Genomic DNA, 12,867 nt, shown 5'->3' with positions numbered 1-12,867 from the left:
ATTAACATCAATATAATTTATCATCTGGAGATTTCTGAACATAAATAAATGAGTTGTTTTGTTCAGTGAGGTGTTGACCCTTTCAGAATATGTGATTTAAAGGGGTTTTATATTATTATTACTATTATTGTAAATATGAAAGGCGCTACGATCAGCCGAGTGTTCAGTTATTTGATTTTCTGGAGCATTAGCCACTCTTGTTTGTGACATTTCCCAGTTGGGTGCTCGTTTGCGAGCTCATTAATAAGGCTTTCTCTGAGGAATGTTGCTGCAAATGAAGAACAGTATAGCAGAGTCTGGCCCTGTGAGCATAACTCCCAGTCACAGCGAGTGTGCTGTTAAAGGGTTTAAAATGGGAAATAATTACCCACTGGCCTAAACCCAGAGGCCCCTGTTCTTTGCTGTGAATAAAAAGGCAAGCTTTTGTGCTTTGGAACAAAAAGAAAGGAAGAAAAAAAGAAAGAAACCTAATATTTTGGTGCAATCCTTTTTCGGTACCAAAATGGACTCTTTCATGATTTGGGCCTCTCCCTTTGTTGGCTGGGTTTGGTTTCCCCCCACCCCTTTCTCTCAGCTGTGTTACACCAAACTGTAATGCAAAGTATAATTGGTAGCAAAAGGCTGTAAGATTTATAGTTCCTAACAGACTGTTTTAACAAGAACATCCAAACAAAACGAGAGAACATGAAAACTCATTCTGTACACAGCGATTCAGGATTTACTCTTTTTCCATCTTGAAACATGTATCACTGTGCGAGAGAATAAGAAAACGGTACAATTGTGTAAGAGGAATGTGGTGCTTCCTAGCTTTTACGTTTCATACCTGAATAGTAATGCCAAGTTACATTATTTTTATTTCCTTCCTCACCTACCCACTGCAGCCTGTTGTTCATTCTAGGTCTGAATTGGAAGCGGCACTAGCCCAAAGCATACCACTGCATCAAGTGGTTGCAGTGAGTAATCCCTGGCCCCGTCAGAGAGGACTTGGGGACACATCTCATGGCTCAAGTGACTAGTTGAGTTGCTTGTGCAGTCTGGCTATCCTTCCTTGGGAGGTTCCATCCCAGGTTGGCACAGCTTCCTTGACCACCGAGGAAATGGAACAACCCAGGGAAAGGAGTGTAGCTCAGGAGCAGAACATCTTGCATGTGGAAGGTCTAAAGTTCAATCCCTGGCATTCCCAAGGAGGATAGGGACTATCCCCGTCTGAAATCCTGGAGAGCCACTGCTAGTCGGTTTGGGCCATCAGGTATCTGTTGCAAGCACCACATGGCACGTGAACCTCAGAATAATCAATCCAGCTGCCCGGATAGGATGAGAGGTCAGCCATGGTTCTATTTCCTGAGCAACTGCAGCATTGTAGGTAGTCCTTGCTTCCAAATGAATTTGTTACCTCTCATTGCTAAGTGACTTGCTGTGAGTGTCGTGGAGTGTTGGACACAGCATCCTGGGACAAGCAAGCTGCCTCAGGGCCCCATAGGTTGCTATGGGATCTTTGGCCTGCTAACATTCCATAAAAATCCAAGAGATCCACAGCTGTGTCTTTAGGGTCCACTGATTTCAGTGGGGCATTTGTGAGCCTGTCTTCTCTGGGTTGCTCCACTTCCTAATGCTGCGTGCATTAGAAATTGTGCCGTTTCAGAAAAGCAGGCAGGCAACATGCCCATAACAGTGAAAGAAATGTCCTTAACAGGGTTCCGAGGGCAGCCAGAACCGCAAGACTGCCCACCATCCGACACGCCTCCCCAGGTGTTATCAGATCCCACACCTGCCTGCTAATTGAATAGGCTGCCATATTTCCTTATGGTATTGTACAGGCCTATGCAGCTGCATGGACATTGGGGGGGGAAAGGCTGCACTGAGGCAGAGACAAGAGAGATACACAGAGAAAGTCGTGATGGGAGATAGAGGCTTAGAGGACTGGTTGGGAGGCTGTGGCGCGTTCCTCTGGCCATCTATTGGAAGACGTGTTTCTGCAGCTTGACCCACAGCAATACAGTCAGCTGCCCCCTAGGCGGTACATGGGTTGTTCACCGTTTCCCCTGTCTCACCCAAACAAAGCCTCTGGGAAGGAGAATATCCACTGAGGCAATTTTGATGTAGTGACATGTGCCATGGGAGCGGCCGCCGGGACCACATAACACCAGTCCTGAGAGATCTACACTGGCTCCCAGTACGTTTCTGAGCACAATTTGAAGTGTTGGCGTTGACCTTTAAAGCCCTAAACGGCCTTGGTCCTATATACCTGAAGGAGCGTCTCCACCCCCACCGTTCAGCCCGGACACTGAGATCCAGCGCCGAGGGCCTTCTGGCGGTTCCCTCATTGCGAGAAGTGAGGTTACAGGGAACCAGACAGAGGGCCTTCTCGGTAGCAGCACCCGCCCTGTGGAATGCCCTTCCATCAGACGTCAAGGAAATAAGCAGCTATCCTAATTTTAAAAGACATCTGAAGGCAGCCCTGTTTAGGGAAGCTTTTAATATTTAATGCTGTATTGTTTTAATATTCAACTGGGAGCCGCCCAGAGTGGCTGGGGAGACTCAGCCAGATGGGCGGGGTATAAATAATAAATTATTATTATATGGGTTGTTCTATAATATGGGGCAAGGACTAAAGCCAGGAAATCACAGTGACTTTAAAGAAACTTTTAAGGTGCAATTTGAACTTGCCTTACCTGGGAGTAAGCCCCATTTAATTCAATAAGACTTGCTTCTTGGTAGGATTGTGCTGCAATTCACTAAAAACCAATTTTCTCTGCCTAAAAAGCAGTAGCGATATTCAGATTTTCTGATGCATCCTCATGGGAAAAACATTGGAAGTGCCCTTCTATTGAGTCAGACCATTGGTTCACCTAGTCCAGTAATGGGGGTCTGGGAGAGGATTTTCTCTGTGGCCTCCCGTAATTGTTGAATGCCCTCCCCATAGAGCTGTGTCTAGCTAGACTCCATCACTGTCATTATTCAGCTTCCATTGTATACTGAAGATGACCCTTTTTACCCTGGCATTGGACATTTAACATATTATATTTGTTGTAATCCACTCTAGGACCTTATGTTGAAAGGTAAGAAATATTATAAATAAACAATATTGCCTGCACTGACTGGCAGCAACTGTCCTCTGCTTTAGACAGGGTCTCTCCCAACCCTACCTGGAGATGCTGGGCACTGAACCTGGGACCTTTTGCAGGTGCTCTACACCTGAGATACGGTGTTTCTGCTTTTGATTCCATTTATCACTCTCTTTCCCCTTGCCTTCCCCCAATGGTCTTGGTTTTCTTAGTTCTGTTCTTCCTTGGTCTCCCTCTTATTTTTTGAACTGTACTTACCTTGTATTGGTTAATGGTTCTTTTTCTTTCTTTTCTTTCCGCAATTGGGGTTCCACGAGTTTCAGCGTTGGACCCTTTGCTTCTCATTCCCATTCCTTTATGGTCTCTTATTCAGTCCTTTGGTATGTTGCCATGTCTATGCTGATGATATTCAGTTATTCTTTACTATCTCTGATCTGTCGTCTTGTTTAAATCTTTGATCTTGTCTTGCTATTTCTTCACAGCTGTCTGCTTGTTCTTTAAAGCTAAATCTTTCAAGGACAAAATTTCTTATCCCCCCCCCCCCTCTGGACTCTTCCCTTCCCGTCTGTTTTTGTCAATGATGCAACTATTTTTCTTTCCTTTCAAATCAAAGATATTGCTCCTCTTTTTTTTCCCTTCTGCGATTCCATCTTTAGCCAAGCCTTTTCAAGCCTTTTTCAGTTGTCTAATATTGATAAGATCCTTTCCCCCTGTTATTTCTGTCCATTGTTCCATCTGTGTTCTCATTTTGCCCAGATTGGGTGATTGTAAGACTCCTTAGGTAGTCTTCCCATTTTAAGCTTCTTGTTTCTTAATTTGATTTTTTCTTCCCCTGCCCCATCTTATTTATTTTTTTCGACATGCAAATACAATCATGCATCTCAGCTTATGATGTTGCCTTTTTTCCCTTTTCACATTCAATTTAAGATTATGTTACTTCCCTCTAGCGCCTTTCATTTCTGATTTCTCTGTAGTCTCTTTTGGGGTCTTTGTTGCTTCTTACATCACATCTCTTCCTTTGATTCATGCTTTGGTTCTTCTTTTCCTTATCTACGAAACTCTTTACCAGCTGATATGTGATTAATTTATTCTCTTCTTCTTTTTAGCAAATGCCTTAGGACTCGCTTATTTTTGCATTTGGCCTGCTCCGGTTTTTTAGGGTTTAAAAAGTATAGTACCAGTGCCTCTCTCTGCCCCTCTCTCTCTCTCTCTGCCTCTCTCTCTCTCTCTCTGTGTGTGTGTGTGTGTTGTTTTTGGCACGCCAGTTGAGCACTTCACAATTAATCAATATTATTTTCTCTCCTCTTCCTCTGTTTGTGGTTGGTAACTGTGCAGGAGTAAAGGGCATCAAGACCAGCATGACATTCCTGTTGAAGGGGAAAGAGGGAGGGTTTGACTTTCATTTGCTCATGAAATTCAAATGTGGGTTATAAGGCTGTGAGGTACAGGGAGGGGGGAAAAACATTCCTCATCTAATATTCTGACATGAAACATGAAAAGTTTTATGTGGTCAAGCCAGCACAGGCTGATATTGACTGTTATCTCCCAAGTATGAGGAGAGAGAAGGCTTGTTCCTTGCCTCCGGAAACATGTGCTGCACAGTCTTCGCCTGTACTGAAAATATGTGCAATTTTATTTTGTGCTAAAAAAAGAGAGGGAGTGTTCATCAAGCCCCCAGTGGGCTCTACCCTAACTCCCCCCCCCAAAAAAAACCTGATTGTTACTATTTAATCTTGTTTATGTCACTCTTTCTAGACCATATGATAAAATAAAGGTATTTTATTAAATTATGTTAGATTGTGCAGTTACCGGTAACTATCTGGATGTATGGATTTGTATTTTCTCTTAACATGTATGGCTGACCCAAGACTCACAGGCATCCAAGGCAGGAAATCCAGATAGCATTTGTCTATGTCAGTAACCAACGTCCCACAAATCGTGTCTTTATTTCTTATCTGTGGAGATTGCATAATGATTGGCCCTATTGAACTCCCACAGCCTTCTAAGAAGGCAAATAATTTTTGTTTCCTGAAGGCTGTATAGGACAGTTTTAAATGTTTTGATGTCTTACTGTGTATTTAGATTTTGTTGGAAGCCACCAAGAGTGGCTGGGGCAACCAATCAGGTGGGCGGGTTGTGGTTGTTGTTGTTGTTGTTGTTATCATTATTATTTTCCAGTCTATTCCCTCCGTCTTAATAATAAAATAATCAGTCAATCCTTATTGTAAAATAATTCTAAACATTATAAAATAAACATTATAAGCATTGTAAAATATACAGTGGTGCCTCGCTTAACGAATGCCCTGCTTAACGAAATTTCCGCTTAACGAAAGGTTTTTTCTAGCGGAGGTTGCCTCGCTAGACGAATTCGTTTTATGAAAAATTCGTCTAGCGAATCACGGTTTCCCATAGGAATGCATTGAAATTCAATGAATGTGTTCCTATGGGCAAAAAAAATCAAAAAAAAAAATCAATGCATTCCTATGGGATTCGCTAGACGAATTTTTCGTTATATGAAAAGACCCATGGAACGAATTAAATTCGTCTAGCGAGGCACCACTGTAATGTGTATGTAGTAATTAGTGCACATATCTTCTTAACCTTGTTTATATCACAGGATGAGAAGCAATAATAATATCACTAGCAAAATAGATAAATTAATAAATAATCTATTAATTTGTTTTTCTTTATTTCAGATTTTTGAGGGTTTTTTTTGTTTTGTTTTGTTTTGTTGCTGTTAGATGTAACTGACTTCTCTTACCTGCCACCACCTTCAGATATTAGAGTCTTGCATTGAGTTCTTTCATTTAGTGCAGCTTTGCTGCCAATTCCAGGAATTGGATGTGGGATTGTGTGTAAATCAAAATGGATAAAGCGGCGCTCAATTGGCTCCCTTGAGCTGATAGCGTTTCTGGTTAGATTGTTTGTTGCTCCGCATGTGCTGTTTTTGAAGGCAATGGACTTTGTAACTGCGGACTTGGGCTCTTGTTCCTACAGGGTCTTTCCAAAGGATTTCTGAGCTGCCTCCCTGAGTGCAAAATGCCTTTAATCCCTCGGTGTGTTTGTGTTTGGGGATTTACGAGATTCATCGGCATGAGCAGAAGTCTCCGCTTTGTTCCAACAAAAGGCAGCGGCCTGGCATTTCTTCCCTTAAGCCTTTCCTAGCACAAATGCACCCATCGGAGCCTCGGCGTATTAATATGCCACGGCACAAAGTATTGTCAGCCCATAAAATATGATACATGATAAAATGTATCAATTCTGAGCGCCACAAATCTGCCATTTCACCTCAGCATGAAGGCAAATGAGTTTCCTTTAGCTCGAGTGAGTTCAGAGATAAACTTCAATTTAACAAAATTTCATTTTGCAAGAACCAGTGGGGCTGCTGCCCTTGGTGTGCGGATTCCTTATCAGTGTGTTAGGCTTTGGAGGCTATTAGTCAACTTAATTTGGGAAAATGCCAGGATAATTTGCTGATTAGACGGGTGCAGTGGAGAGGGGCAGGAGGGCGAAGCCGTGTCAGTACAAAGTTTTTGTTTCACGATCTGATCTGTTTAAATGTGCACATACATGGTTGTTTGATATCATTTGTTTGTTGTTTTGTATGCAGATGTATAAATTGATGTTTGTATTGTGTGTTTGATGTGCAGATAAGCCTGAAGTGCAAGTCCTGCAGAATTCCCCTGCACAGCCTCTAACAAGAGAAGGAGACCTCCTCGACCTTCTGTGCCAAGTGAAGGGCAAACCAGAGTAAGTGGAGGACCTGAGACACCATGAGAACGTGCCCATCCACGTATCTGGGCTGCTCGAGGAGAGTGCTTGCCTCCTTCTGGTCTTTTTCTTGAGCATGTGCAGCACCCGGTCCTGTTCTCCTGCGTTGGTATGATGTTGCATGCCGGAAGCACAAGGCCACGAGAAAGCACTTGCAGCCATGGTGGGGAGCCTGGGGTGGTGGGAAACTGTGGCTCTCTAGGCATGGTTGGACTCTCTCCATCTCCCATCAGCCCCAGGCCATGTGTCCAATGATCAGTGGCGATGGGAGCTGGCATCCAGCCACACCCAGAGGGCTGCAGGCTCCTCACCTCTGGTCCACTCCCACTCTTCGACTAGCAGATAGGGTTGTGTGGCTGCAGAAACTTGGAAGTGCCCAAAGGAAACATTGGCCACAGTCGGACTGCAAATAAAATGCTAAGGAAAGTTATCTATTTGAAAATGCTAGGGGTGAGAGTCTAGAAAACATAGGTCTCCCCCCACCAATACTAAATAAGAAGGGCTTTGCCCTTACATTTCCCCTCTCCTCTGATTTTGTTTTCCATGGTGAACACAGCTTAGATTTCGCTCAGTTTTAAGTTGACCTTCCCCTCCAGTATTTTCCTTCTTTGCTCCTGAGCCTGCCTTTTCTTCAGTGTCTGTTTCAACGAGTGAACCCTAACAGAGACATCTCTGATCAATATGCTCCTGTTTTGAAATTTTTAGCTACAGAAGACTTTCCTTTCCTCTCATCCCAGGCTCAGTCACTTTTTATCCATCATCTTCTACTATGAATTCAAATCTAGGGCTGAAATCCTAATGCATGCTTACGTGAGAGTAACTCCCCTAGAACTTAGTAGAGGTGACTTCCAAGTAAATGCATAGGATTGAACTGTGCGCTGCTTTCCCTGAGCTTTTCTTTGTATCTCGCAGAGCCCTTTTATTCCTGTGTGTGGTATATTATCCTTCACTTGGTATGTGTAAAGCTTTGCATATTGTGGCTTTAAACTTGTTTTTCTAAATCCTGTGTGAGAAGAGGAAGAGAGAGGGGATGATTGCTCACTTGGAAATTATGTCTCTGGTGTTCTCTGCAATTCCGAAAGCCAAAGGAAACCGAGGACGTTATGGACTGATTTACCTTAGCTATGTCTCTCTCCAACAAATGTCTTGCACTGCTTCCAGAAGATGCTAAGACTTTGATGGAAAAGAATTTCAAAGCTGAGAAATAACACCTAAGCATCCTCCGGTGTATGCCCCCACAAAGAAAATGCGGAGCCTCCTTACTTTTCCAATTGCATATTCTCTTTCTCTTTCTTTCTTTCTCCCTGCCCATTAAAGTTGGATATTTGTTACTGAACTCAACTATATCACAGGAAGAAAGAAATGCTACTTATGACTTAACATGCAAGTAATAGGGTTAGTAATGCATTTGGGGTTATTGTTTTGTTTTGTTTTGTCTTCTCCCTGCTTAGGCCTACAGATGTGTCATGGTTAAGAGTAGACGACGAGATGCCTCAACACGTTATAGTGTCAGGTTCAAACCTCCACATTAACAGCCTAAACAAAAGCGATAATGGCACATACCGCTGCAAGGCTTCCAATGAAGTGGGGATGTCCTTTTCCGATTACACACTTTATGTATACGGTACGTGAGACAAACACACCCTTCTTCCAGATGTCTTTATGCTGAATTGCTGTCAAATATTCTGGGCGGGCATTGTGGGGAGGGGATGGAATAAGCAAGCAGTTTGATGGAGAAAGCAGCCTCTGATAACTGTTCAAACCCAGCACATTGAGTGGGTTGTTTAAAACACACACACACAAAAACCTAAACCAAGCCTATTTACTTCTGTCTTCTTTTTCCCCATCTGATTCAGACTGTGTTTTCTTCCCATGTCAAGTAAGCAACTACTGCTTGCACTGTCATTAAGAGCTGACTTGGAGAATGGGAGTTGCCAGATGCAATGAGGGGCAGGGCAATAAACATCTTGGAGTCATCCTGTTTCATTTCATAATCCAGGACAGCTTCAGCCATATTCCCATTTGTATTCCAGTCAAGTCTTTTCAGAAGCATCTGAAAAAATGAGCACGGGAGTTTTTATTTTTTTATATTTTAAGCCAGGCCTTCTTTAGTAAGTTAAATACGGTAACTGAAGATGTGTGCAGATAATGTAACCCAGCACACAATCTGGAGAGGCAAGTCTCATTCTGCCTGTCTTCAGCTGCCAAAGAGGCACTAAAACATTTGCTATTTTCTTAAAAGGGCCATTTATTACCTGCTTTAATTGTGTTTTCCTGGTTGTTGTTTTTACCATTCCTTAAAATGTTGTGGCATAAATAGCAATAATCCTAGCCTGCGAAAAGAAAAAAGAAATAATTTCCCTCCCACCCCGGAGCTACCTTTCAGAATGCGGTCCTTTCAGCCTTGGGAAGACTGGTGTGTTCTGTGTGACATGAATGCATTGCTGCTGCTCTGTAGGCCGTGGTGCAGACAATATGGACAGATAAATCAAGGCGTCTAATAATGAGAGCCAGTTGTTTTCAGATCATTGTGTTCCTGAATCCCCTCGGTTCCAGAAGACTCTTTCTAGGAAAACTTTAGGGGGTGATTGTTGGTTGCAGTCCCATTCCACAAAATGCCACTTCACATGTGTAGGGCATTCAATTTATATAGCAGGCTCTGTCGTAAATGTTGCAGCTTCAGAATGTTTAATGGGTAAGTTGCCTTCAGTCATTCCTTTCCCATGCATCCTCTCTAACCTCCCTGCAGGCCCCCGGCCTCCAAGCCTGCCCTCTCCAGCAGCTTAGCCTTGCTCTGCATATTGATGCTTGTGATGCAGCAGCTCAATCTGGGCTTCTGACCCTGTGCACTGTTCCAAGTTGTTATAATCTGCCAACCGTCATGGGCCTCCATCCTTAACATTAGTGTGCAAGTGCAGAGTTGGAGCAGAGCAGTAGATTTGTTTGCTCGGGGCACAAAGCATGAAACCCACCAATTGCAATCTTCACCTGAGGATAGGCATTGTGAGATTCCCCTCTGTACTTGTATAGGTCAGCTAACTGCGTGGTTTATTCTTTCCCTGCCCATCCATCAAAATTATGTGTACATATACAGGTAGGAACCTTTTAATGGTGTAGAGTAGAATAGTGCCCTCCTGGTGATGTTACCTTTGTGTGGTTGCTCCAGAGAAGGTGTTTTGACTTCCTTGTGTGATTATATAAGCCAGGGGTCCCCAGACTATGGCCTGGGGGCCACATACGGCCCCCGAGGTTCTTTTATGTGGACCCCAGGGACCCCCGCTGCCTGCTGCCGCCGCCCACTCTTACCGGCGCAGCTGCCGACTTCCGACCCAGAAAAGCGACGGAAATAGCTTGTGTACACATTTCCAGTGTACTTCCAGGTCAGAGGAGGCTTCTGCACATGTGCACAAGCTATTTCCGGCGCTTTCCACGTCGGGAGTGTGCCAGAAATAGCATTTGTGCATGGGCACTCACCCCACCCTCCAGCCCACCATGCAATCGGCGCAGCGGGCATCCAGCCCAAAGCCAGGTAAGTTTGGGGACCCCTGATATAGGCCATAGCTGCCCCTAAGTCTAGTGTAAGAGAAGTGAAACTTTGTGAATGAAGGTTACTTGGGCTGGAAAGATTAGGATTTAGCAAAGTAACATTTCCAAACACTCTAATTCTTCCTACAGAACAGCTTCTTATGGGTGAGTTGAACAGACGGTTGTCCTTGCCATCGTTACACTGAAAAATGTTTAAATAGTAGAATTCACTGAAAACAACCAAATGCTTTCAAAGAGAACAGGAGAGATGAAATTAATAATGGAATAAAGCCCATACCTGAATCCCTCAAATTCAAATGCACCATTCCACATACGCGCCACCATTTCCTCTTGACTTTGTATCTGAAAAACTTTGGACTGATATTTTCTCCCCTCAACCAAAAACCAAGTCTTTCAATCAAAACTGAAATATGTTTCTTTTTCTATTTTACCATGTATGTATGCACTGGTGGTAGTGCTACTGTTGCCGCTCATCTCAGATCAGGCTGCCACTCAGGAATGGGTACTGACCTACCAGATGAAGACCAGTGCCCAACCCTCCTGATTCCTAGACCAGGGGTCAGCAAACTTTTTCAGCAGGGGGCCGGTCCACTGTCCCTCAGACCTTATGGGGGGGGGCTGGACTATTTTTGGGGGGGGGGGAATGAATGAATTCCTATGCCCCACAAATAACCCGGAGATGCATTTTAAATAAAAGGACACATTCTACTCATGTAAAAACACACAATTTCCGGACCATCCGTGGCCCGGATTTAGAAAGCGATTGGGCTGGATCTGGCCCCCGGGCCTTAGTTTGCCTACCTGTGTCTAGACCATCAGCTCCTTTAATTTCACCACTTAAGTGAAATTGATTGCCTGAAGTTTTTCCCAAACGGAGGCCTTGACCCCTTGGCATTGCAGTTGCTCCAGACATCTTGGTGGTTGCAAACATTTGCTCACTCAGTGACGCCGCACCCAAGTGATGTTTCCTATCTCCTGAGGAAGTTGTGCCAAACACAATAAAGGTGAAGCACATAATTAAAGTTTGGATGTATTAATTAGAAAATCTGAGAGCTCACTCGGAGATGAAAGAGTAGCAGATGTGTCATTGATGAGAAGTTTGACATGCTCGAGATAAAATTTAAAATCAAAAGCCTCCGAACTGTTTCATGCTCCATTATTGTGGATTCATTCCTGAGTTCAAAGTCTGGTGCTCTACTTAACACATTCAGTTTGATCATTTGGGCACAGATATGTTCTGGGTTCCCCCCCTCCCTTTTTCTTCCCTCCACCCAGTAACTTTTTATGAAGTCGTGATGCTGTCTCTTCTGGATAAATATTTGATGCTTCTTGAGATTGTTTGCTGTTGGCTTTTGCAGGTCAAGCGTCTTCTATACATGGTGCTCCCCCACCTACCTTTTTGGGTTTTTTTAATGGCGGAGGGAGAAATCCCCTTCATCTTTATCTGTTGGGACCATTAGGGGATGTGATATATTAAACAGGAGGAAAATCTGTGAGCCCAGACAGAGCATTAATATTTATAAGTCACAAAGACATTGACTTTATTTTAAAAGAAATCTCACTGAAATCTTCCATGCATCCAACTTGATATTTAGTCGTGACATTCTCGTTCCCTTTTGTATTTATTACTGGCTTAGAAGTAGTTTTATATCCTGCTGGGATGTATTGATGGAGGGAGAATAATGAAGTTAACTGTTCTGGAGAAAGGCAGAGGGAGAGACGTACTCATCTGCTGTTGATATTTAGTCTGTTAAGCGCAGCAGGGTCTCTCTCGCCTGCCCCACTCCTAGCCCCTAATTTTTAGATTATTATTTTTTAAAGGCAGAATAAAGACAAAGCATTATTGTTCTTAATACATTGCAAACTGTCGTCTTAGCCATAGAAAACATGCAACTTTTTAACTTGTTGTTGTTGTTTTTCATTTGTATTGGTTTTCCCCCCCACCAGGCTTTTCCCATACCATGTCACTCACGGATCAATGACTAATTTTGTGTTGTGTGTTGCTTCTCCCCACCCCACTGCCACAAATTTCTCCTAATGTTTGAGGGCAGGGAGATGTGTTGCTTTGCTTCAGTCATCCTAATCCAGAGCTTCTCCACCAAATTAATGGAGTCCCATCGTCACATTTTAGCCTGCCCTCTTCTCCTGATACTTAAGACCTACTTCATAAGGGTGGGCAAGAGGGTATAACCGTCATCCTTTATTTTGCTTCTTTGTTAATTTATTGACCAGTTTTATGTTCTGCTCATATTTTTTAATTTGCTTTTTTCTGTTTCCCTTTTTATGTTTTATCTAGATCCCCCCACAACTCTCCCTCCACCCACAACAACCACAACCACTACCATCCCTGCCACCACCACAGGTACGGTACCTTCATAAACCATGGATAAAAGCAGAAATGTGTTTTACTTTCTATGAATACCAGATGGGCAGAGGTTGGGGGAGGAGATAGAGAAGAGAAGGGGAGCTATCACCCCATTTTTTA

General features: G+C 43.4%; 1 protein-coding gene across 3 annotated transcripts in view; it reads left to right on the top strand.

Annotated features, from left to right (window-relative positions):
* Positions 1-12,867, top strand: part of CADM1 (cell adhesion molecule 1) — a 282,413-nt gene that overhangs the window by 227,294 nt on the left and 42,252 nt on the right. For all 3 annotated transcript variants that reach the window (XM_060268441.1, XM_060268443.1, XM_060268442.1), the window contains exons 6-8: positions 6,716-6,815; positions 8,288-8,460; positions 12,679-12,744. In XM_060268441.1, coding sequence (XP_060124424.1) covers positions 6,716-6,815; positions 8,288-8,460; positions 12,679-12,744 — 339 coding nt within the window. The remainder of the gene's footprint in view (positions 1-6,715; positions 6,816-8,287; positions 8,461-12,678; positions 12,745-12,867) is intronic.

This window comes from Zootoca vivipara, chromosome 15, assembly GCF_963506605.1.
Source record: "Zootoca vivipara chromosome 15, rZooViv1.1, whole genome shotgun sequence".
NCBI classification, from domain to species: domain Eukaryota; kingdom Metazoa; phylum Chordata; class Lepidosauria; order Squamata; family Lacertidae; genus Zootoca; species Zootoca vivipara.
Note: the sequence above shows the minus strand (reverse complement) of the source record. Positions and strands in the feature narration are given on the sequence as shown.